Genomic DNA, 25574 nt, shown 5'->3' with positions numbered 1-25574 from the left:
CACCTCCTCCCCTGTCTTCCAACAAGTGACTTGCGTATTATCTTTTCAAAGCCTACATTCATGTGTAGCCTAGCGACAAACTTTACAATTCAGATCTGACCCATATACAATGTTACCCAATGAAGGTAAAGTCACAAGATGTATACAGTATGGACATGTAAATACAAGTAATTTTCTAAATACACCAAACTGACCGTAAAAGGGAAATGGGTTTTTCTATCAGGGTCCTATAGAACTTGTCTTTCTTCTTTTTGTTACCTTGGTAACTGGTTGCTAAAGCTATCAGACGTGATGTTGCTTTTCAGAAAAGTAGGCCATGACTGGCCGCTCCTCCTCTAATTTGAACAACTAAACCACATGTTGTAACATGTGTCTGACAAATTGGAAACAGATTGCAACTACTTAGGAGGCAAGCAGACCTATAGAGAAACCTATAATACTCTGGAATGATTTATTCATTATCATTACTGTCATCTTTGAAATCTTTTAAGGGGACACATCGCACCAAAACTCGCTAATGTCTAGGCTTTTACTTCCTGAAATATGTTATTGTTTTTTAGTAATCTGACATCATCAAATAACAAAATCTTAAGCACAAAGACTTATGAAAGAAAGTCATATGGTCTGCTTCAGAAGTCTTATTGTTATTGTAATTATTATTATTTTATAGGACATTTTGATGAAAAGGATGCTCTCCAAAATATCACATATGAAAACATTTACAAAATACTTTCAATGTCAATTCGAATTGAACATGACTTAGCATTATTTATCATTCTAATGGCCATAAATCTTTATTCAAGTGCTGTCAAATCAAAACAAAAGTTTGTGTTTATACAATATGTGTATATATATATTTTTTTAATATATATATATACATTTTAGAATCGATTAAACGTGATTAATCGATTTGACAGCACTAGAATGTGTGCAACCATGCATTATAATTTAAATACAAGATATTTGCAGCAAGTTCTATCAGAAAGTGTTTTTATTTAACACATTTTAACAGAGTGTATTATTAGTTCAGTGTTCAGTATTTAGGCTACTGTAATAGTTAATAATTCATAATTAAAGGCTTTTTTTCTTTAGAGGACTGTTTTTATTTAAGATGCAAGAACGTTTATGTGATTTAACATTTCCTGGAAGCCTCTACACTGTATAAAAGTACCTGCCGTGGCATGGATGGAAAAAAAAATCAATATTTCTTGCCTAGGGTGTAAAGTGCTTGTGAAGTGCACATTCAACCTGAAATAGACAGATCCAGCTAATATTCTTTTAAAAGGCAAAAAATGTGGATGGGTTTTTATCAGTCGATCTTTAATACGACCACAAAAGTATTCACATTAAAGGAAAAACATAACTCTTCATGATCTACCATAAAGAGATCTCTGAGGCTAAATTAATGCTGTTAGGCAGAGTGAATTCACAACAAAGCAAATGTGCCATGTTGTGTCATTTTCCAAGAAATTGTACACATAAGGCTTAGGGTACGTTAAACTCACATTTCTAATGGAAGCGCAGAACTAATTGCACATGCAAGAGAAGACACTTTCACAGTTATATGTGGCTAGAAAGTCCACTAAGGATAACAGCAGAATTAAAAATGCATCTTTATATGAAGAACAATAATAGTGAACCCGTGCAAATGATTCCTGAAGAACTGTCGCAGAGCTGGTTCGAGGAAGTTTGAACAAGAAAACAAATTCCTGTTTCAACAAATGCTTTCACAAATAGTGGATCAAAGTAGCAGCAAACACAAGCCAAACTGAATGAACATCACAGAAACAGTCCATCCTGATTAACTCACAGTGTTCTTCCAAAGTTCCCGCTTCACCGAAGAGGCCACGTCCTTTGACTTCAAACAAGTGCAATTATGTTTGACTTTTTCGAAAAACAGATCAGGTCTGTCCATTGTTTTTGTCAAAGTACAGAATAGAAAGGGGTCAGTGAATAACATGAGGGGAAATGCCTAAAATGTCAGAAAAACAGTGGACAGACACAAAAACAAAGAACACTCAAACTCAAATGTGAATTCTCAAACCATCGAAGAGCTTTGTAGTATTTGCTGCAATATTTCAATATCAGTTAGAAGTCAGATTCATACGGAGCCCTGCAGATGACATGTGGACATATGCATATCATGGAACGAATTCTTAATTCATGGCCACGATATACATATTTTTTTTGTCTGCATGTCATGAGTGGGGCCCTGTAGATTCATTTAGTGAATGTGGAGATTTTTTTCTGATTGTCATTTTTTATAATACTTATATCACTTTGTTTTATGCGCTGGGTTGTTTTTTAGTTTTTCAGCAGAAAGTAGTAGAATTGTGCACAAGTCTTCAGAATCATTCTAGGCTTCTGGAGAGTTCAGGGTTTGGTCATTCGTTCTTGGTTCTGACAGACCCAAAGATCTCATTACAGGGTGCGTCCATGATGTTGTCTGAGTTTCGTGACTGGAGGAAAAAACAAACATCCAATTAATAAATGACATCTTGATTAAAAGAGAGACCATTCAAAAGTTTGGGGTCGGTGAGATTTTTGAATGTTATTGGAAGTCGTCACTTATGCTCACCAAGGCTGCATTTATTTAATCAAAAATTGAGTTAAAACAGTAAAATTGTGAAATATTTTTTCAATTTAAAATCGTAATAATCTATTTTAAAATATTTGAATACATAATTTATTCTTTTATTGGCAAAGGCGAATTCTGTGATCCTTCAGAAATCATTATAAGATGCTGATTTGTTTAACTCTTTCCCCGCCATGCATGGAATTTTCCGTCATTTACGAGATAACGGCTGCATCCGAAATCGCATACTTCCCTACTATATAGTAGGAGAAAGACAGTATGTGAAAAAAGAAGTATGTCCAAATTCACAGGCCTCATTAAAGAGTAGGCTAAAAGTACCCGGATGACCTTCTACTTCCGGCAAGATTCCGAAGTGTGCATACGATGGACACTGTACTATCCCATGAGGCCATAGCTCACATGATAAAGACAGTATGGTGAATGTAGTACGTATGAATTACAGTACATTCATACTACACACACTCATACTACTGTATATAGTACATAGGTTTTTAGTGGTCGTGAAATAATTACTTGTTCAAAATAAGCACCTACTCGAGAGTGTGTGAATTCGGATGCAGCCAATGCTTCCCCGCCATTGACGAAATTTTCCGGCTTTTTGTGTTTTCAGTGTTATACAGTAGCTGTTACGCATCTGTTACGCTTCTGAAAGAGTACAGAATCTCTGGATCAACACAGGCAAAAAAAAAGCAGAAGCAGAAACAAGCGATAAAAGCATTGCTTATGCACGTTGTAGTCTTAGACAAAAAAACTCGATTTTCTCAGCTTTTTGTTGCAAATGTTGCCTCTTTTTTTTTTACCCACATTCACGCTGGTGGGGAAAGAGTTAAGAAACATTTTTTATTATGTTGAAATTAGTCGTACTGGTTAATTTAAGGATTCTTTGATGAATAGAAAGTTCAAAAGAACAGCATTAATTTGAAATATGATTTACAATGAAAAAGTCTTTACTGTTACTTTCAATCAATTTAATGCATCCTCGCTGAATAAAAGTATGAATTTCTTACTGACCCCAAACTTTTGAATGGTTCATACAGTACACCTACTAACATGCATAGGGCATTTTGTGCATGGAGGTGAATGCTCTGGTGCTGTTGTGGGTGTAATGGAGAATGCTGGACTCATGGGTGTGGTGTTGCGTGCGACTCTCAAAAGAGTGATGGATGTCTGCAATATTGAACTAGTCTGGTTTGAAAGTTATGCAAATAAAAGAACATACTCATGGGAAGGGGAGATGTGTTTCTTGTCTCTAGAGATTGAGGTTACATACATTTTGTCAATAACAATACAAAGAGTCTGCTGCTTTCAAAGCACAACAGCAATATCTGCAATTTTGCGTCATTTTGTTCAGAATAGTTGGTTGTAGTGTGGTTCTTTTTAATGTGTATATTGAGAAAGTTTACTGTAGGTCAAACTGTTTATCTCTTATGAAGTACCCTTCAAAAGATGAGTGCTATTTGCTTTCGGGAAAGGGGGCAGAAACAAAGGAAATTCATTTCAGAATGTATGCAAGTGTGCAATTGTATAATTGAAGTGGACTCATGACTTACTTTATGTAGTACTTCACTCCATCTGCAGTGTACGCCTCATCCCAGCCATACGGTAAACCTGTGAACAAAAAAAAAAAAAAAAAAAAAGTGTCAGAGAAATCAGATTCATTTACTCTATGTGAGGACAATAAACAAGATACTGGAGAAGTCTGAAGCCAAAATAAAAACAAAAATGGCACATTCACACACAAACATGTTTCCCCAAATGCACTTTTTATCTTTGATGCACAGCTTTGGAAATGAAAACACTTCTGATAGAGGACGGATGTGTGCCAGGTTTTAATTAATGGACCTCAGTCAAAAAAATGTAAGCAGACTCTATTAAAGGCTAGATATGAGACGGGTCAGTAATCTCATTAGTACGTGCCGCCAAAAAAAAAGAAAAAAAAGTTAGCAAATCCCTGGCCGAATTTGATCTTGACACTCCCTCTGTACATGCAGGAAGTGCTATTGACAGTAAGTCTGCTGACATACACAATGCCTTGACATGACTTTATAATGGCTTTCTCATCAGAAACATGATCTTATTATGAAAAAAATCATGATGAAAAGAACACACACAGTATCCCACTGTCTAGATTTCACACACAATCAACATTTTGACAGGAAAGGCCAAAGAATAATTTATGAAGTCTCAAATTTCTACAAACAAATATCCCTGGCTACATATTCTGTAGTGCCCATGGGAATTTGCCATACATTTTGAGTTGTCTAACGTTTCCACTAACAAACGAATGGAAATGTATAAGAAATTTTGGCTTACAATCAATTTTCCATTTATCATTATGTCACTGGCCATTTCTTGAATATTGGGGGTGGGACCAATTTTATTTAAAAAAAATAAATTAAAGTCCCCCTGTAGTCAATAAATTTTATCCCTTAAAACTCATCTTTGATCACCAAAATTACATATTTAAAAACATTTTCCCTGAAAAAACAACAACAACAACAACTTCAGGCCTTAAAAAAGCTTGAATGTAACTACACCCTTGCCTCATTTAGTATACGCGGTTCTATGAATATACTAATTAGCCCCGCCTCCACTCACTCACACCAGCTCAGAGATCCACTCGTTGACGATCACACGTTGACGTAATTGGTTACAAGGTAGTTTGTGATGTCAGAAACACCAGCGCTTTCAAACCGCGTTTTTGAGACTGTCTTTGGTTCACTGTAGTTTTAAGGAGAAAATACTCAGCAATGGTGTTTACTTATGAATTTGCACATGTTTTGTTTTAAAGCATATTAAAAACACCACATAGACACATAAACATTAAAAACTTGATTTTCACCACAGGGATTTTAATGGATTTAAGGCAATAACAAAAAAGAAAAGAAAAAAAAGAGTAAAAGAACAAGAAAAAGAATTTCTATAAAGTAATCAATTTGAACTATTTGAGAATAATATATATATTTTTTAAATATGCAGTTATTCACTCTTATCGGTATGACTGTCGAAACACGAAACAGAAAAATGTTCCTCACACCACTTTCATAACACTGAGTGTTATTTCATAACACTGAGTTATGAAATACGTGAATCTCACTGTGAAATGATTCAGCCGAAACAAAAGTTTGACAAAAAAAGAAGTTTGCATCACTGGTCATCGCTGTTGTTGGTCATTTAACATTTCGGTCACACTTTAGTTTAGGGTCCAGTTCTCAAGATTAACTAACTATTAACTATGACTTTTGCCTCAATAAACTCCTAATTACTGCTAATCAATAGTTAGGAAGGTAGTTGTTAAGTTTAAGTATTGGGAAGGATTAAAGGATGTGATCATGCAGAATAAGGCATTAATATGTGCGTTATAAACAGCCAAAATCCTAGTAATATGCATGCTAATAAGCAACTAGTTAATAGTGAAAATTGGACCCTAAACTAAAGTGTTAGTAAACAAACAGAGACAATCTGGTCATTTCTAATTATTGGGGATCCTTAATGTCTATGACGTTTCGGCCTTATTTTCTATTCCATTTGTGTGTTTTGCTAACATTTCCATTAAGTTACGAAAACTTTATTTCGGAATGTTTTTTAAACGTTCAGGTTTTTAATGTAATAAGAAAGTTTTTTTTCTCAAAACGTTATTTCTGACACAAAGCAAACATTTTTCATCATTTATAATTTTATACATATGTTTACATTTTTCCAGAGTATACAAGTCTCTAAGTGTATTAAATATTGGAATTACAAAAATAACAGATACGACTTTAAGATTCACATCTTACTGTATAACTAAACTGTAAGAGTCTCTGTGAAGTACACAGTCCAAAACATCTTAACGCTTACATTTTCTAAACATAAAAACCCCACAGGCTTGTTCACTATAATTTCCTTCATCAGCTGTATTTGACTCCAGAGAAAATTCACAAGTTTAAGCCTGATCTATCTGATACATGTTTCCAATGTGCTGCAGATGTGGGCTCTTTCCTACACTGTGCTTGGTTGTGTGTGAAGGTGAGAGATTTCTGGATTGACTTTTGTGATGTCTTGACTAAGATTACTCAAATTCCATTACCTGTTGACCCAGAATTTTGCTTGCTGGGGAACTTTATGAAAATTGATAAACCAAACCAATTTCAAATAAATTTTCTGGAAATAGCCGTGGCAGTGGCCAGAAAGTGTATTGCTGTCACATGCCAGTCTGATTCCCCTCTATCCATATCTATTATCTAAATGGTATTTAGAAATAAATAACTGTGTGCCTTTAGAAAAATCAACATATAACCTTAGAAAGGGATACAACACCTTTATTAAAATTTGGCAGCCCTATCTAGATTATGTGGATAATGTGATATTGGAATGTGACTGACCTCGAAACATTGTATACCTACTTTAAAATTATGGAGCATCCTTTTGGGGAGGGGGGGGGGGGGGGGGGGTTGTTTGTTTGTGTCTGTTCTTGTAAACTCGAAAATGAAAATAAAGTATTCCAAAACAAAACACCAAAAAAAAAAAAAAAAAAAACACCAAGTTAAACAAGGGGAAAAAATAACACAAACTCAAACATACACCTAGACAGAACACAAGTCAAATCTAACAAGACATGTGAAAAACTACACAATAGAAAAAAGAAAACACCACAAAATTGTGTTCTGTATGAACTGCTTCATATGGAGTTTCAAACTAAATGCTTTGTAATGCTGAATGCTTTCAGGCTGAAGAGAGACCATGAGTGTAACGGCTGTCTGGGTGTTGTCTGGACTCTGGATGTTTGGTTTAAAAATGGTGTGGAATGAAATTGTGAGTATTAGAATGACAATGAGAGAATTTAGTTCAGAATCAGATGAAATGCTTTTACAGAAGGGGAAGTTTGAAGTCCTGATTGCTTAATGTAATGCATTAGGTTCAGTGAAGTCAGTGTATTATAATGGCTTGCCTGTATTTCATAGGCCTACTGTACTACTTGCATTCATTGTTTGTTCCTTATGCATGTGTCTTGTGACTTCATGTTCTCTTCTCTTCAATTCTCTTTAATGATCAAACAAGTAGTAATGTTTAAAAAGTGTTAGTGGAACGTCCAACTAAAACATTACAAAAAATACGTTGCATGAACGTAATATAAATCACGTTTTTGTGCTTACGTTTTGAGAATGTTTGAGAAGACCAGATAACTTTGAACAAACGTTCTATTAATGTTGAAGAAAGTTTGTTCATAACTTTGAGAGAACCTTGCCAGAATGTTAGCCAAAGTTCTGAGAACGCTTCCTCTCAGCTGGGAATATGCTAAATGCGACTATATGGCATGAAGATATTATAAACATTATAACATTATGATTTTCTGTAAAGCTGCTTTGAAACATTGTGTATTGTGAAAAGCGCTATACAAAAAATTTGACTTTGACAAATAACACTGTAAGGATGTTTCATTAAAATTGTTCTCACAAAGTTTTATACAAACATTCTGAAAACAAGACTTTCTGAGAATGTTGTTCTAAGAACGTTTTCTCTCAACGTTACATGTTGAACATGCTCATCAATCATTAGGACTTTCCCAGAAAGTTGTTCCACACCTTAAAAAAAGTTGCTGCCTTAAAGTATTCATTTCAACTTAATTTACTTTAAACTGACTGAAAAAATGAGTTGAATCTTGCATAACTATTAAAAAAAGAGTGAAAGCAATTTAAAAACATATGTTGTTGATATTTATTGATCAAATAATTTTTGAACGTTTTCCCTCAACATTTAGAGAATGTATATAATGTTATAAGAACGTTCCAAAAACATTTGCATAACCTTTACAAACCATAAGTGAAACTGGGCTTTATGAAACGCACCTAAACCTTGGTTTATCTTACCTAATTTTTGGCTGTTGTCTTTATCAGCCTTGAGAAAAAAAGTGACATTTCAATGGTCATTTCCCAGAATTTAAACAGAATTATGTGTTCTAAAACTTGCATTCGTCTGTATTTCTAGTGGTCGTCAACGCAATTGAGTCTTTAAATTCTACAGCTTACTGAGATTGAGTTTTTTTGTATTGAGTGTTCTGACGCATCCACAGTGATCACAAACCCTAGGGACACAGTAACAGAGTATAGCTCATCACATGCCTCTTTAATTCAATCAACTCTTTGTTATCTAAAGGCCTTGATCTAGTAACCAAGAGTGAATGATTTCACTAGATCAACACTATGATACTGAAAAGGCAATTTCATCTGCCTCAAATTACGCCTCAGTAAATCAGATATGATTGGGATGAGCAGCAGAAGCTTTCCCAAAATTGATTCTCTCTTAAAGGGACAGTATGAAAATTCTGTCATCATTTACACCATCTTCACGTCATTCCAAACCTGTACGACTTTCTTTGTTCTGTTGAACACAAAATAAGATATGTTGAAAAATATCTGCGTTTTCTCTAACGTTCTTCAAAATGCCTTCTGCAGAAGAAATCGAATAATACAGCTTTGAAACAAACGAGTAAATGATGACAATTTCCATTTTTTGGGTGAACTAACCCTTTAAATTATTAAATAAGGTGTGTGCAACCTTATTTTAGCCCATTTTTCAATCATAAATCCTTATTCCAAAGCATGTCTCCCCCTCTGTCTTATTGATGAGATACAGAGTTTGTACGCAGCCTGTCACAAGGCTGAAAGAATATCCATCACGTGGAAACCACTGCTCGTCTCTGTGCTGGGATGAGGTTGCTCTCTTTGCTTTCGATCAGTGTGATAAGAGTGGCCCTCCATGTGCAACTCAAAGCCTGCCTCGTCCTCCCCCCGTAGGGCAGCATTCAAACAAAACGTGAGCATCACTCGCTGAGAGGTCACATGCTGCCAGGTGTGTGGAACATGTTTTCAGTCCCCTAAGTAATCACTTTAGATCTTTCTTCCCTCCCTCAGCTGATCCTTTGAACCCAGGAGTCTTCTATCTTCCCTTAATCCATCCATCTGTCCATCTCTCTCCGTTTTTTTGTGCATCATTTGGTACCTTGGAAATTTAAGTTACCAAGAAATAGTAGAAACAAACAGTTGTTAAATCGTCCCATTGGTCAAATCATATTTTATAGACAGACTTTAAAATCAAAATCGATAATTCTTGTTATTTTATGGAATACTTCAGTATTTGTTATAAATGATTTATCCGTGCACATCATTATTATTATTTTATAAAATATGTGCCCACACATTTTTAATCAAAATAACATCTTTTTTCACGTTTTGTTTGTGTTCAACTTCTCTGATGATGCGAGGGTGGGACCACCTGTCACTCACATGAGATCACAGCAATAGCAAACCACAATGATACAATTAATAAACCTGATTCCCAAATTCAAATTCAGTCTTACATTTTTACTTGTTCGAGATGCAGTTTCACTCAGATATACGTCACAATAGGGAACAAAAGACTATCAAATCTTCCGTTTCATGCTGATTTTAAAGGGATAGTTCACATGAAAATAAAGGAAAATTCTGTCATCATTTATTCAACCTTGTGTCATTCCAAATCTGGATGACTTTCTTCTGTGGAACACAAAAGAAGATATTCTGAAATTGTCTCTGTCTCTCCTTTTTTTTTTGTTAATACAATGAAAGAAAATGTTGTTTTGGACCCCTTTTACTTTCATTGTGTAAAAAAAAAAAAAAAAAAAAAAATCATTCTTCAAAATATTTTCCTTTGAGGTCCGCAGAAGAAATCAAGTCATACAAGTTTGGGACAAAATGAGGGTGAGTAAATGGTGACAGAATTTTCATTTTTGGGTAAACTATCACTGGATGTGTCCTGCACTAAGGGAGCACAGTCAACTGAAAACAGAATTTTTTTAATGCGTTTTGGCCGTTCATTTTCACGACAACTGCGTTTTGCGGGCCTGAAAACGCAAGCTTTTGAAAATGGGTTTCAAAGTGCAAGGTTTTGAAAACTATGCCTTTACCGTATCCATGTAAAAAAACAAAAACGTGAATTTGTGAAAACGGTGACGTCATGCGCATGCATATTACGTGTTCGCGGGGTGTTTCTTGACAAAGCGACATCGCCAACTACCAGTGATGGGAATAACGGCGTTATAAATAACGCCGTTACTAACGGCATTACTTTTTCCAGTAACGAGTAATCTAATTGATTACTCTTCTCATCTTAATAACACCGTTCCCGTTACTGCCAAAAAATGCGGCGCGTTACTATAACTGATGAAGCTGGGGTTTTTTTTTTCATCAGACCAACTAGATCTCTGAGCGAGAGGCAAATACTTTTTTTTACTGTTCTTCCTTGGTAAGTGGGCAGAGCACGAGACAAGCGCATAAATGCTGACGACTGAGGTAGAGTAAAATGTCATTGTAAGCCAATCAGAGGTAGAGTTGGGCGGGTGTTCGAAAGCACGCTTAGTAGTGATGGGCATTCGGCACTTTTGACTCAGCTCACTGAAAAGAGTCGGCTCTTTTGGCTCACAAACGGCTCTTCAAATGACTTTGACTATAATATTTAAATTTTTATTACATAATTATTTAATTTCTATAGGCTAAATTTGTAAAAATAGAGTCGGCTCTTCAGATATGCGAGCCAGCTCCCGACGTTCACTTAAAAGAGCCGGCTCTTAGAGTCGCCTCATTCGCGAATCGCAAACAACCCATTAAAAGCTCATTCGCGAACGAGTCGATCCATCATCACTAACGGCTAACGCTCATGAATTGCGAACGACCCATCATAACGCATAGTCGGACAGGACAGGACACACAATGAACAACACAAGCACGAGCTTAACAAGCTTAATTTAATTTTGCCCAGTTGTGGCCTGTTGAGGGGCAATATCAAAAGTTCCAAAACATCTATTGTTATTTGCATGGATCCACTATATAAACATAATATCTACATGGCATTTGATTGGAGGCTAGTCTCACTTTGTCCCACAGCAAAAAATTTTTTTTTTTTGATGTGTGTACAATGTTTCATGTTTCTGTTAATAATGTATTGTATTAAGTGTCCATTTCATTATAATATTCAGATTTATCATAAATAATTGAACATGCACATGTATTGTAAGTTCCGTTAAAGAGGGGTAGAGGTGGGGTCACATTTGAGCATTTAAATTTTAATTTTACTTGAAAGTAACGCAATAGTTACTTTCTTAAGTAACTAGTTACTTTTAAAATTTGTAACTGAGTTACTAATTTAGTTACTTTTTGGAAGAAGTAACTAGTAACTGTAACTAATTACTTTTTAAAGTAACTTGCCCAACACTGCCAACTACTGGCCGGGCATGCACAATCCAGCCTTTTTAGGAATTTTCGCAGATCAGTTTGAACGGGGATCGGTTAGACAACGTTGTCGTCTGTTTTTAGTACATCGTTGTCGTGTAAACACCTTCAAATTCAGACTGATAGTTGACCAATGATTTTTTTTTTTTTTTTTTTATGATTACATTTGGAGCTTTCAATCCTGAAGGAACTCTTAGGTGTATAATTTAATCAACTTCACTATTCAAATTCACAAAAATATTCTCTGCAGAGCATGTTCATTCAAAAGCGGTTTGGCAAAAAGAGAAAATGGATAAAAAACAAGGCCATCATTGATTAACCTCATTGTTTAGACCATGTATTCAGTGAATAAGAGGAGGCCAGAGATGCTGTTTTGTCTGAGTTGCAGCGAGTCCGTGAACTGTCTGTTTCCTTTAACATGCAAGAAAATCATGCCGCTCTGTAAGCAGGAATACAATCAACATGCTTTCTTGAGATACAAAGAACAGGATACTTCAGTTAATATTACTATCCGACTATATTATTATTAATTCTCACTATAAGATCATTTTTTAATATCTGACATTCTACTTCATGACTCAGTTTTATGAGGCTGAATTGGACATCCAGTGTTAATTAGGAAAAAACCTTTAGAAAATAAAGGCAGCTTCTTATTGTTGTTGTTTTTTTTCAGGAACTGCGCTTTGGATGGACTGCTATCAGTAATGTTTTGACAAGCTGGATCAATTTAACTAGGCCAACAAGATTGAATTCTTTCTTTTGGTAAACACTGTCAGAGTCAAATCAAGATGACATGAACAATCATTTTTGTGTAAAAAAATGCATTTTAGTTTAGATGTTATCCCACCAATGACACTTTCTAAATGTGTATATCTTAGTGTAGCCTTTGAAATTATATATAATTGCGGCAAAAAACAAAAGATGATTGCTTTCCAGCAGCTTCGTATCCAGGCAACGTTTTCAGCAGGTGAACCAGATCTACAAGGTTTGTATTAGCAGCAAATACACCTTTTTCTTATGGGATTGACCTATTTGTTCACTATATACACATCTAAATGGCTTAGATTTCCTGATCAAGATGGTTATATAATATTATTAGCAGACAATTAAATGTAGATCACTAGGCTGTCTGCTGTAAAAGGAGAAATAAGTTCCATAACAAATGTTTAATAGGTTCAATAAATGTGAACAATAAGCAGTATCTTGATCATAATGACGTCTGGTTTAATAAACTCAAAATGAGATGGAACTATGGAAAGACTGCCAATGTTTTGACATCTACAGGTCATTAGATGCATTTGCGCAAGGTCAAACATTGCTGGAAGGAAAGCTACATATTTTCCTGAGAATTACAAAGCTGAATGGGATCAGGGGTTCATGCGATGGCTAAATAGGCAGACTGAGTGTGGCTTTTAGGGTAAACCAAAGTCAAAAAGTCATTTTAAAAATGAGATCATAACCCAAAGCTGTTGCCAGCGTCTGTTTCTTGTTGTAATAGTTTTGTTAACAGATAATATTATTCATCCACCTTTTAATAAGGATTGATAACAACTCATCCAGCACAGTTCAGCTCAAATTGCTGGTGCCATAAGATACATTTTTTTTACATGACAGGTAGATGGTGTGATGTTTGTTTTTCATGTTAAAGCAGAAAGCATACCTGTATACTTACAGTCCAGCTCTAGAAGGCTTCTGACAGTATGAGTTAGTTCTTTAGCTTCCACAGCAAGAGCAGATGCAGTCCAGGGTGGTTTCTTCCCACCTCGAGATGCCAAGGTCTGAGACTGTGTGGCCAACTTCGGATCGCTGGGAGAACTGAAAGACAAAGAGCACAATGGTTTATTAAAGATGTTGTAAGCAATTTCAGACATTTGAACTTTTGGTAGATAACACTTTATTTTGATGGTCCCCTTTAGACATTCTGTTGACTATAAGTAACATTGCACCTAGATGTCAACTAACTCTCATTAGACTATTATTAGACTGCTTAATATCTACTAACACTTTATTTTGATGGTCCTCCAACAGACATTCTACTGACTATAAGTAACTTTGCAAGTACATGTCAACTTAATCTACTAACCCTCCCAGTTTACTAATACTCATCTAATACTCTAATGAGAGTTAGTTGACATGTAGGTGCAATGTTATAGTCAACAGAATGTCTAAAGGGGACCTTTGAAATAAAGTGTAGCTTAATTTTTAATAAAAATATAAATACTTTTTTCTTTTATTGTATGGTGTACTGTTCTCCCGAAACTCTCTCAGGTTGAAAACTGTGTCAGTCTTGTTTGATTTTCAGCTGACTTATTATAAAAGCTGTAGAAAAGTGCACTCCCTTCGACCTGAAATGAACAGCATGCTGGGCAGACTGGCATAAAAGAAGAGCCCAGCATGACTCTAATAAAGGGTGGATTTTTGGGGAAGGGGATTCAGACCCACTGACATGGATGGACCAGTGTTATGAAAACATATTATGAAACTACCATGATTCCAGGTCAAATCTGCAATGAATTGGACTAGACTGATTTAATTATTTGCATGTGTTTGAAACATATTTAAGATTTTCTGCACAGTCTGATTTGAAACTTAATGAATTACTTGAAAAACATAGCAACTGATTGGAATATATTACAAGAAACAGAAAATTATTAATTATAATATTATTGTGTGATTAATTAATGTAGAATGCCATTTTCAGAGCATTATGCTATATATTTTGTTAGAAATATTGTAATGTATCGGCTGTTTGTTAATTTAGCCCAATAATCCTGATTTTCAATGACAGAATTATTTTATTTACACTACCATTCAAATTCTTTGGGTCGTAAAGATTTTTTAAAATGTTTTTGAAAGAAGAAGAAGTTTCCTATGCTCACCAAGGCTGCATTTATAAAATCAAAATTAAAGTAATAACCATAATATTGTGAAACTGTTTTCTATTTTAATGTATTTTAAAAAGTTATTTATTCCTGTGATGGCAAAGCTGAATTTTCAGCAGCCATTACCCGAGTCTTCAGTGTCACATGATCCTTCATCATTCTAATACGCAGATTTGGTGCTCAAGAAACATTTCCTATTATTATTCTAAATGTTGAAAACAGTTGTTCTGCTTAATATTTTTGTAGGAACCATGATTTTTTTTTTCATGCTGTATACTGTATATGTAGTTTTTATGATAAAGTTAAGATATACCTCTAGTTTTAATCATTTGCAGGCTTTTGAGGTTAGGGCAAAAACAAAAAACCTTTTGAGGTCAGGGCAATAATGTGTTTGTGTTTTTTTTTTTCACAGTGCTGGAAGTAATATGGTGACTGAAACACGGAACACCTCGCTTATATGATTTTATGGTGAAATGTGTTATTTTTCATGTTAACTCAGGTGTATTTTGACCAAGAACAATGCACTGTGGCTTTAATTCAGCGTGAGCAGCACAGCAAAAACAGACTCCGCGCTGAAACGATTGTGTGAATGCTCTAATCTGTTAACATGGGCGCCAAAAAAATGCTTACGCATCTAGTGTGAAATGGGCCTGAGAAAACACATGCAAATGTATACATATTTAGCATGTAAATAATTATCCCTCATTCGCTTGATGCATTCAAGTTAGAGTATAAGCTCAACTGATTTAACACCATGCACCCCCTCTCAAAAAGAAAAACCCTATACACACTCAGGGCTGCAAATTGCTGACAGCCTTCAGTTTGATTTATGAGGATATTTTCTAGCCCTAATAGACGAAGGCACAGCAGCCTCTTCGGTTGGTGGGGATGATCATTAGGGGGGGAAAAGGGCAGAAAATGCAGGGGGCCATGTTGATTGGACCAAATCAACATCACTGCCACAGGAAGGTGTTGTACTGACCTCTAGTCATTAACTATCCCTGTCTGTCTGTGCCACCAAACTCTCTCTTATAATAGAAAAAGAAGGCACAAGACTCCACAAGTTACCATTTACACACTCGTGAATACATGGCCTCCTAGAATATCAAAGGCAAACTTTAATGACTGTGTAAAGGTCCCCAAAGGAAAAGTGTCTTTGTTATTAAATCACTCTTTTCTACACACCTGTTGCTAGCCAAGTGTAGTATTGCTGTCATTAGAATCATTAGGTCTGCCCTAACAAAAGACTGACGTGAGCACAAGAATAATGATCTTACCTAAAGCCTCTTGGACCGCTTTGGTTTTCAGATAGGAAGCCTTGGACAGCCTGTGGGGTTTTAAAATGCAGGTGATTAGATTAGTCCATAGTTGAATGATTTAATAATGCATAAAGATTTAACAGTGCAATTTGTATTTTTAATAATAATATAAAATCACTTATGATTATTATTATTACTATAGTTTATAATATTATTACTATATATTAGGGCTGTCAAACGATTAATCGCATCCAAAATAAAAGTTTGTGTTTACATAATATATGTGTGTGTACTGTGTATAATTATTTTGTATATAAATACACACACGTATATATTTAAGAAAAATATGTTATTTATATATAAAATGTTTATATTTATATAAAATATACATTATATATAGGCTACATTCAGTCTATATACAGTATATACATGCACATTTTTCTTAAATACACATGCATGTGTGGGTATTTATGTATTAAAAATAATTATACCTGTACACACACATATTATGTAAACACAAACTTTTATTTTGGATGCGATTAATCGCGATTAATCGTTTGACAGCCCTACTATATATATTATTACTACTAGCACAAAGTTAAAAAAATTTAATTATTAATATTAATACTGGTTATTTATTGTAATAATTGTCGGTTTTCATGGAGTTTTAGTTTATTTCACTTGACTTCAGTCATGTTTCCCTTTCTATAGTTCTATTTCCCATCACTAATCTGTTACCATGGTAGTATTCATTACCATCACACCTGTTTGCATTCGGTTCATTATTAGCCTGTGCATTTAAGTTCCTCTTGAGTTCTCATTGATTACCCGGTATTGTTCGTGTGTCGGATTATCCTATTTACTTTGCTGAATAAACTGAACTTTGATTATTATCTATCTTCGTCTTCCTTGGACCTAATACGTTACAACAATAATACTTATTGTTATCAAACAGTGTTTAACAGGTGACATCTGCAGTATATACTGTAGGTATACAAGCACATTCACATAATAGTAAAATTGCAATCAAAATCATATCTGATGCATGGTGTCCACTGTACAGTAAACAGATCTTTACAAGTTACTGAAGTGCCATTAACCATAAAGAGTGCAATGCTACATTCAAACCATAATGACATATTACTGTCTTCTTCAAATGTCATTATGTTGTTTGTTTTATGACAACATAAATTCAGTGCGGCTGACTGAGGTGGTTATGCATTATGTATGTTCTGGAATATATACCATTATAATCTTACACAGTGGACAGATGTAAAGCACAAGCTAATTAAAAAAAGTTCTGTGATATTTTTTCCAGTGACAAATGTACGATTTACACAGTCCAACAGAGTGCTAATTGATTTATGGGAATCTGGTGCTGCACACTGATGTCATGTTCTTTTTACAGTATGTTCTGACATTTTTCTTTTTTTCCACAGGCACCTAATAAAAGGGTTACTGCAGATTCTCTGCTAACAATGTGAATTATTAGTAAAAAAAAAAGAGTTGTTTGTAAGAACAGTTGAAATGATGAAGTAGATGCACTCTGCCTGTGTGACTAGATTCGCCCACTTCATATATGCCTGCGTTGATGGTTGTCATCAGAAGAGCATTCCAGACACTCATTTTTGGCTACGCTTTTCTGGTTTAAAGAGAAAACTACATTTGGACAAGAGTGAGGCTGCTCTTTGACAAATCAACATATGAAGTGCAAATCCTAATATATTTAATTTAACATCCTGAGCCATTCAACATGAGCAATTTGTATGGTAAAACCTTATGTTAGGAAAAGAGGATGTGAATTCATTGTGGAGTTGGTTAAACGTAATTGAAAATGAATATACATCACCTCCACAAACTGCAGAAGTTTACCCGTAGAGGTTTCAAAATCCTTCTTTACAGTTTCACTTTTCCGTAGCTGGCATTCAAGTACAGAAATCCTTTTTTTCATATTTTGTAGATCATCCTGAGTGAATATTAGAGTTGTCATATTTAACAGCAAAATGTACTTCTTTTCTATACATTAAAATGGCATGGTTTCAGAAATTGTCTAATATAAATTTGCAATTAAAACGGGAGATGTGCCACTGGACAAGGTAAACTACGTTGTCAGTCCAGTGTTTTATACAGTACTTATATTTTAGTGTAATTCCTGAAGGAGGGTGTGCTAAAATAAGAATAACACAGAGTGCAATAACAATTTTTCCGCAAAGCAATTGCAACTAAAACTAAGAAAACAAAAATGTTATCCTACATAATCATTCATGTTATGAATCCAATAAAAGCATAAATGCAGTGATCAAATAAAAGTTTATCCTGGCGACATGCAAGGTTGCTAGCCAGAGATTTCAAAAATAGCCTCATCAGCCCACGTCACTCTGCAAGATCATGTTAAAGCCTTCGCAGCACATCAGCCCTACAAAGCAAACAGTGACCTACTTTTTGTAGTACACGAGAGAGGAAAAACCCGGAGTGGGACTCTGCAGGGGATGTGGATTGTGAAGGAGAAAGTAAGGCTAAGTGGAATACCTTGCCCTGACCGGGTTGCTCAGATTTCTGAGACTTCATTTCAGCAATCTCAGCCTCCAGGAGGTGGATAACCTCCTCGTAGTCCATCTCCATTCCTCGGGCCTGTTTCTGAGCTGCATCTGCCAGATGGATCCGGGTCCGCAGGGATCGGCTCTCCTCCATTGCAGATTTTGCTTCCTGCAACAGTGGGGTTCCACTTAGAATGGCATTGAGAGTGCACGTACAGTAGGACGCTACATTGCTCAGGGGCTCTTCCCCCCTAACATTGCAAACTCATTGCACTTGAAGAGAAATGCCTGTACAGTCTCATCCCCCCTTCCTTCCCCCATGACTTCCCACAGCATGACAAAGCACAGCTCAGCTTCTTTTAACTTACACATTTGTTAAATACATACTTTATTAGGATTTGATTAAAGAGACTTAAAAACAAGACATGTGCAAACAAGTTTCTGTAGGTACTGGAAGACTAGAACTAGTAAAACAAGCTGTTACATAATACAGGTATCGAAAGGTGTTTTGGCATTAATGAAAACCAGAACAACATCGGATACTTGTCAGCACGGCATCAGTCAATAGTCATCAGACAAAGGAAAGGTAACCGGGTCATTGTAATTATGAAGCTGTGGGATATGATAGCACTCTTAATGAAAAAGTGACATGAAAAAAAATGTGAAAATTACATGGTGAGGATCTATAGATGAGCACAGTGGTAGTTCACAATTATGAGTGACTTTCATATTGCAGACCTATTAGAGTAAGACTCGAAAACCCATTTTACTCATTATGAGCACTATTAACTTATTTCAAACACCAGGAATAACTTATGAAAAGGGTACAGATAATTGCCCACTGAAAGAAGAACTTGACTTATTAAATAGACATGATGGATCTTACATTGACTCTTTTCTAGCAGAGAGGCATATAAATTAGCACTTATGTCCATTTAACGTCCATGCATTATGGAGAATATCTGAAGTTTATTATAAGGATTGTGCGTTGGTTACAGTTAATGTAATTTTCAAAGAATGTGGAATTCAAAGGGACATATAACTCTGTCCCGGAGATCGTGAGAAACAGAGGAGGTGGCTGGGGGAAAAATAATAAGAATTCAATGAACTTCGGAAGCTAGTGTTAAGCCTTAGAGTCTCAAGAAGAAGTGGATGCATTAGTGCAAAATTATTATATTCACATACTGCATATATTTCAAAAGTCTGGAGTCGGTAAGATGTTTGAAATGTTTTTGAAAGAAGTCTCTTACTCTCATCAAGGCTGCATTTATTTGATCAAAAATAAAGTAAAAACTGCAATACATAAAATGTGATTTATTTCTGTGATGGCAAGCTTTATTTTTAGCACATGATCAATCATTGCAGTCAGGTGATCATTCAAAAAACATTTTTTTATTATTATCAATGTTGAAAACAGTTTTGCTGCTTTGAAAGTTCAAAATAAAAGTTAATAGAAAGTGCACAGAATGTTCAAAAGAAGAGTTTTTATTTGACAGCTTTTGTATCTGTGTGTGTGTGTTTGTGTGTTTATATATATATTTCTCGTTTTAAACATAATGCTGCATTTTATTAGCCTGGGAAAACACTCTGAAAGTTAGTCTGGCAAAGAGCTCATTCAAGCTCATTTCCAATCCGCCGAAATCGAGGCACCAATCAGAAACGTTGGGGCGGGCTTTACACGATGACGACAGCGCTGGGATTTTGAAGCAGATTTTGTAGCCAACATTACAAAGATGGATGCCGCCGTCGAACATCACTCGTTCGAATCAGCTATCGCGTCTGTTTTAAGCGATTTGAAAGTTTCCTTTTAGTTAAAAACTGAGCAAACAACACTCGGAGATGTTTCTCCGCCGCTCTGCATACGTCATCTCCTTCATCGCTCTGATTGGGTTTAGGTCTATCCGCGACGTCCGTTGGTGACGCCCCTCTGGAAATGATTTGTCTATGACGCTTTGCCAGACCATAACTCAGTTACAACTGAGAATGGTCTGGTTTTAACCAGGCTAGCATTACATTTTTGCAAGAATAAAACCATTCGTGTAATAAAATTAAGATTTCATTTAATATATATTCTCTGAACAAAAGTGTTAATAATGTACGCAATTTTGATTCAATATCAGTACACTGGTAGGATTTTGTAATTGAGACAGGCTGACTCCCTCCCTGATCATAGTTGTTTTTTTCTCTTCGAAGACCAAAGCAAACTCTCTATCGTATCCATAACCCCAGAGCACAATGCAAAGATAAGATTTAAATGGAGAGTTCTCATCTTAAGGGTCACATGGACCAGTCACAAGTCACACCTCACACCGGTCACGGCTGCCCCCGCACACGTTTTGCTGTAATGTAGCCGGGTGTGCACTGCGTGGACGGCGATGTTGCCTGCACATTTCTTGCAAGAGAGGAGGCTTAAAAGCCCACAGCTTCAATGCTGAAAAGCCCATCAGCCTACCTGTTGCTCTAATGGCAGATATAGAAGGTAAAGTGTGGGTGGAGGTGAAGAGAGCAGAAAGGATTCAGCACTACAGAACGAAGTTTTACAGAAACATGCAGGGCTTTAAAAAGCTTTTCACACCACGGGGAACGTACTACATCTAATAGCGCTCCAAGATGATGAACTGGATACGAACTGAGCCCTCTGTAGTGCTCCAAGAGGGTGCAGCTGCGACTCCGCAGACTGGAGCAAAGCACTCTGGGAAGGGGAGACAGAAGTTGCATTGACCCTGACGCCAATTGAAACGCCACAGGGCCTCGAACAGCTGACCAAACATTCAGTGTGTCTCTTCGAGAAACATATAACTGCATTTTCCTCTTTATTTAGATCAGGGGTTCTCAAAGTTTTGATAGGTGAGGGCCAATTTAGGAACCCAACATTGAACTGAGGGCCGCCAAAGTGGCGGGGGAGAAAACGAAGAAAAAAAAACTGAAAAGAAAATCCCATTTGAAATTATTTTAATGACCAGGTTGCATCTCTACAGTTTACATTAGTTGCAATAAACACATTTTAATTCATAACTGAGGCTAAACCTGACAAAACTTGTGAAAATTTTGGGGGGGAGAGAAAGAAACTTTTAAAATAGAAGCTTACCAAACAAGTCATCATCATCATTCATTTCTATCATTGCTTGTCAGTCGCGTTTCCATTATTGCAGATTTGCATATTATTATCTATCTTTTTTAACCCGTAACTGAAAAACGAAAAATGAACGGTTGTTGTCTTTTTAAAACGCAAAGTTGAACAAAATTTTAATTTGAACTGGCTTCACCAACTGCTGCGCAAAAAAAAGTAAATATCGACAGACTTTTTCAGATTTTTTTTTAAATGACTTTCTGCCCCTTTATTAAACATTTTAAATATTCACTAATTAATATGGAAAATATGTCGATTTTACTGGTTTTCTAAGGCCAAATTAGAACCTGGAATTTATATTTTTCCCGCAGTGATGAATGAGAAGAGCCATATAGCCTGTACGTGTCTGATCTAGCCTGATTTATAGGTGAGTTATAGGCTAATGATAATAAATGCGTCTGAAAAAACAGCGAGGCATTTTAATTGTTTATTAATAAACTATTGTTTTCTAAGTGTCGGCTAAAAACATCTCCATCTCCGCTGTTAAGCAGATGAATCCACCTTTCATACGGATTACATAATCAGGTATTTGCTTTCGATTCGAGTTTGTTTGTTTAAAAGTGCACATTTTAAGCTTTAGCCTACATAGGCTATATTTTGTTTCAGTTCTCGCGCTCCAGTTCACGGAGATCATGAAAGCGCGTAGTAGCCTAGGCTACTGATTGTTTTATTTTATTTTACAAAAGCACGTTTTCTTGTTATGAGTTTACACAAATAAAAGTAGTTGCGAATAATGCATTATTATTTTATGAATGACCAGAAATGATAGACTAGTTTAAGTTGTTTGCACTGTTGATAGGAAAATGCAAGTGTTCGCGCCCGCGAACATTTTGAAAGGTAATGGAAACGCGGCTATTAATAAGCTTGACATTGTTAAGATTATTATTAAGTCACATTGAATATTGATTACTTGGTCAACATACCCTTTTAAATTGCAATGGGATTTGTGGTGCTGGTTTCGGTTGGCCACGATTCCTATTCCTGTGTAGACAACCACTGTTCCTGGTGGCCTTGGGAGTGAGGTCAAGTGCGATCGGTCGGTCGGACCATGTAATTACCGCTTATGCCTATGGATGCCGCTAAACACCACTAAACGGAGATATTCATATTTTTCAAAGCAATAGTTTTAACAGTTTTACAGATGTTATCGCGGGCCGCCAGAAATGTTTCGGCGGGCCGCCATTGGCCCGCGGGCCGCAGTTTGAGAACCTATGATTTAGATCATCTCTTAAGGTCAACCGCAAGTGAAATTGCGGTTGAATGGTTTTGCGAGAGAAACGATACCGCCAGCAGCCGGGTCGATACGAGGGCATTAATAGTTTACCAAACACCATATATATATATATATATATATATATAAACTAGTTTTTACATTTTCTATGAAAATGTGAGGAGTGCCTCCTGCCCAAAACTTGCCAACACAATGTGAAGGTGTTCTAACGTGTTCTAGGTGTTTTTAACATGTTGCTATGTGGTTGCTTAAAGGTACAATATGTAAGATTTTTGTAATAAAATATTCAAAAACCACTTTCACTGTGTGATATATTTCATGCAGTTGTGTACTTACATTATCCCAAAAGTTCCCAAGGATTTGTAAATCCAGAGAAATTCCAGTTTTAAATAATAGCTCGTCCCTTGTCATTGTCGCCTATCAATAATGTAATATCCGCGCTATCCTCGGTTTCCACTTGTAGAAACCATTGATTTACATATGGCGCTTTTCCACTGCTGGTACGGCTCGGTTCGGCTCGGTACGGTTCGACTCGGCGCGGAACGGTTCGGCTCGCTTCGCTTTTCCACTGCGTGGTACGACTCGACTCGGTACGGCACGGTTCGGTTCGCTTTAGCTCGGTTGCTTTTCCACCGCAGTTAGCACCTCTTCAAAGTGGGTGGGACTGATCGTTATTTTGTCCCTACACTGTTTGTAGGTCCGGTGATAGCCGTGTGCGGCTAAGAGCTGAGCTACTTCTTGGAACACTTTTTCATTCCGTTTTGCCCCATCCAGCTCTCGCTGGATCCGCTCCTCGGCAACCAACGAGAGGAACGTCTGCACCTCGTCCACTGACCACGATTCAACCATTTCTTTTTAAAGTTTAAAAAAACAGATGCTACCGTGTTGGCTGTTGTCTACTGGTTATTTAAATCTAGCGGGTTTAGTGTCCAATGACGCTGGTAGTGACGATTCTGTCTGACCAATCAGTGATCTGCAGTGTTTTTACGTCACATTTTAGTACCGGTACGGTACGCTTGGAACCTCAACAGACCAGGTACCATTTAAAGCGAGCCGAAGCGAGCCGTACCGTACCGGACCATGCAGTGGAAAAGCGCCAAAGCGTGCCGTACCGAACCGAACCGTACCGTACTATGCAGTGGAAAAGCGCCAATAGATACCTCATTAGTGGCCGTTTCAATGGGCCGCTAACGTAAGCCACCAATGAGGATCTATGTATTTATATATCTATGAAATAGTATCTTGTACGCCGCTGTTGTGTCGTTCAGTCATCATGGTTCACGATTATTGATTGCGAGTACAGAAAATAAAAAAAATGAAAACCGTAATCAACTGAGGCAAGCAGGCTAGAGAAATAAAACAAGGATCAATATCGGCGTGGTGTTTTCAGGATGGAGATAGCTTCGCGACAAACTTGGACTTGATAGTGTTTTAATAGACAAGTAAGCAAATATATATTATTTATTGTACACATACAGTTATATAGCACTTTGTTTGTACTTAAGTAACGCTATTTATCAAGTCTGGTGACCAAATATGGCAGTGAATTTGAATACAGCATGTGTTGCACAAAAATATTTACCAATTACTTGCAAATACTGTGGGTTTGTTCAAATGTACTTTTAGTACGATTGTTTTAAACGTATACAACTGCGCAGCATTAACCCACCAAATAATTTGATACATATCAGGTCACATATCAGTAGTAACAGTCTACTATAGCATTACATTTCACGTTCCTTGCAGCTAATTTATTACGATGGCATAAAATAGTGTGATCAAACTTTCAGGTAATACGAAAACTAATTTATTAGCTGATGTATAATTTTTTTTTTTTTTAATTTACTTTATTTTTATACATTTGAACAAATTACAACAACGAACTAAACATTCCTTGACAACAACGGTGGCCCAAATAAAAAAGATATAGAAATAGGAAAAGTGAAAAATAAAATATATAAAACACTATAACAATAGTAAAATGAAAGAAAATAAAAAAAATTAAATTATATATATATATTTGTTTTAATGCCTCAATATATACGGATATATACTCAATATATTCAATGCCTATATATATATATACTAATAGGTATCCACCTTTGTATGAAAATGTCCAGTTTCAGTTGGAGTTGGGCAGTCATATTCCATTATTCCATATACATGCAGAATATATCTCTGGTTTTGACAATAAAAATCCTGGGGTATTCCTTCAAGCAGGGGCGTCACTAGGCCCTTTTTAGGGGGGCTTCAGCCCCCCTAAACTTCTGCCTAGCCCCCCTAAAAATGTGCGATTAATGTAGGCTACACAAATTCGTGTTCGCTTCAGTCTTGTTATAATCAGATTCAGCGCGTTTTTCATCTTCAATCCGCAGCGGCGCCGAGCAGAGAGCACGTCAGAACAGAGGACAGTGTGTGTGTGTGTGTGTGTGTGTTCATCTGAGCCTCATTGGTCTGTCACTGCTCGTCAATGTCAGAATATTTGAGATGACCAATCAAATCAAAGTAGGCGGGCTTTATGTTCACAGACGCTGCTGAGCGCGAATTTTTTAACAGTGCGACTCGACGCGTATGGTCAAGTGCGAGATAAGATGTAAGTAGCTAAACTTAACATTTCATATTTTACTTTTTTAGGTCATAAATGTGAAACGAATGACAAAAAATAATCAGGCAAACTAATATAGTTTTGTCTAA

The 25574-nt window shown here is 36.2% G+C and overlaps 1 protein-coding gene across 5 annotated transcripts in view; it reads right to left on the bottom strand.

Annotated features, from left to right (window-relative positions):
* Positions 1-2340: 2340 nt before the first annotated feature.
* stxbp4 (syntaxin binding protein 4) overlaps positions 2341-25574 on the bottom strand; it is a 46712-nt gene continuing 23478 nt past the window's right edge. For 2 of the 5 annotated variants that reach the window (XM_056268837.1, XM_056268835.1), the window contains 6 exons: positions 18512-18688; positions 17832-17948; positions 16001-16050; positions 13502-13656; positions 4147-4204; positions 2341-2459 (listed from right to left, as the gene is read on the bottom strand). In XM_056268837.1, coding sequence (XP_056124812.1) covers positions 2357-2459; positions 4147-4204; positions 13502-13656; positions 16001-16050; positions 17832-17948; positions 18512-18688 — 660 coding nt within the window. In that variant the 3' untranslated portion in view covers positions 2341-2356. Of the gene's footprint in view, positions 2460-4146; positions 4205-9022; positions 9578-13501; positions 13657-16000; positions 16051-17831; positions 17949-18511; positions 18689-25574 lie in introns of those variants that run through there. The other 3 variants (XM_056268836.1, XM_056268838.1, XM_056268839.1) reach the window with 3 other exon arrangements.

The sequence above is a fragment of the Rhinichthys klamathensis genome, unplaced genomic scaffold, assembly GCF_029890125.1.
Source record: "Rhinichthys klamathensis goyatoka isolate OS25496 unplaced genomic scaffold, OSU_Roscu_1.1 h1tg000277l_1, whole genome shotgun sequence".
Classification (NCBI taxonomy): Eukaryota; Metazoa; Chordata; class Actinopteri; order Cypriniformes; family Leuciscidae; genus Rhinichthys; species Rhinichthys klamathensis.
Note: the sequence above shows the minus strand (reverse complement) of the source record. Positions and strands in the feature narration are given on the sequence as shown.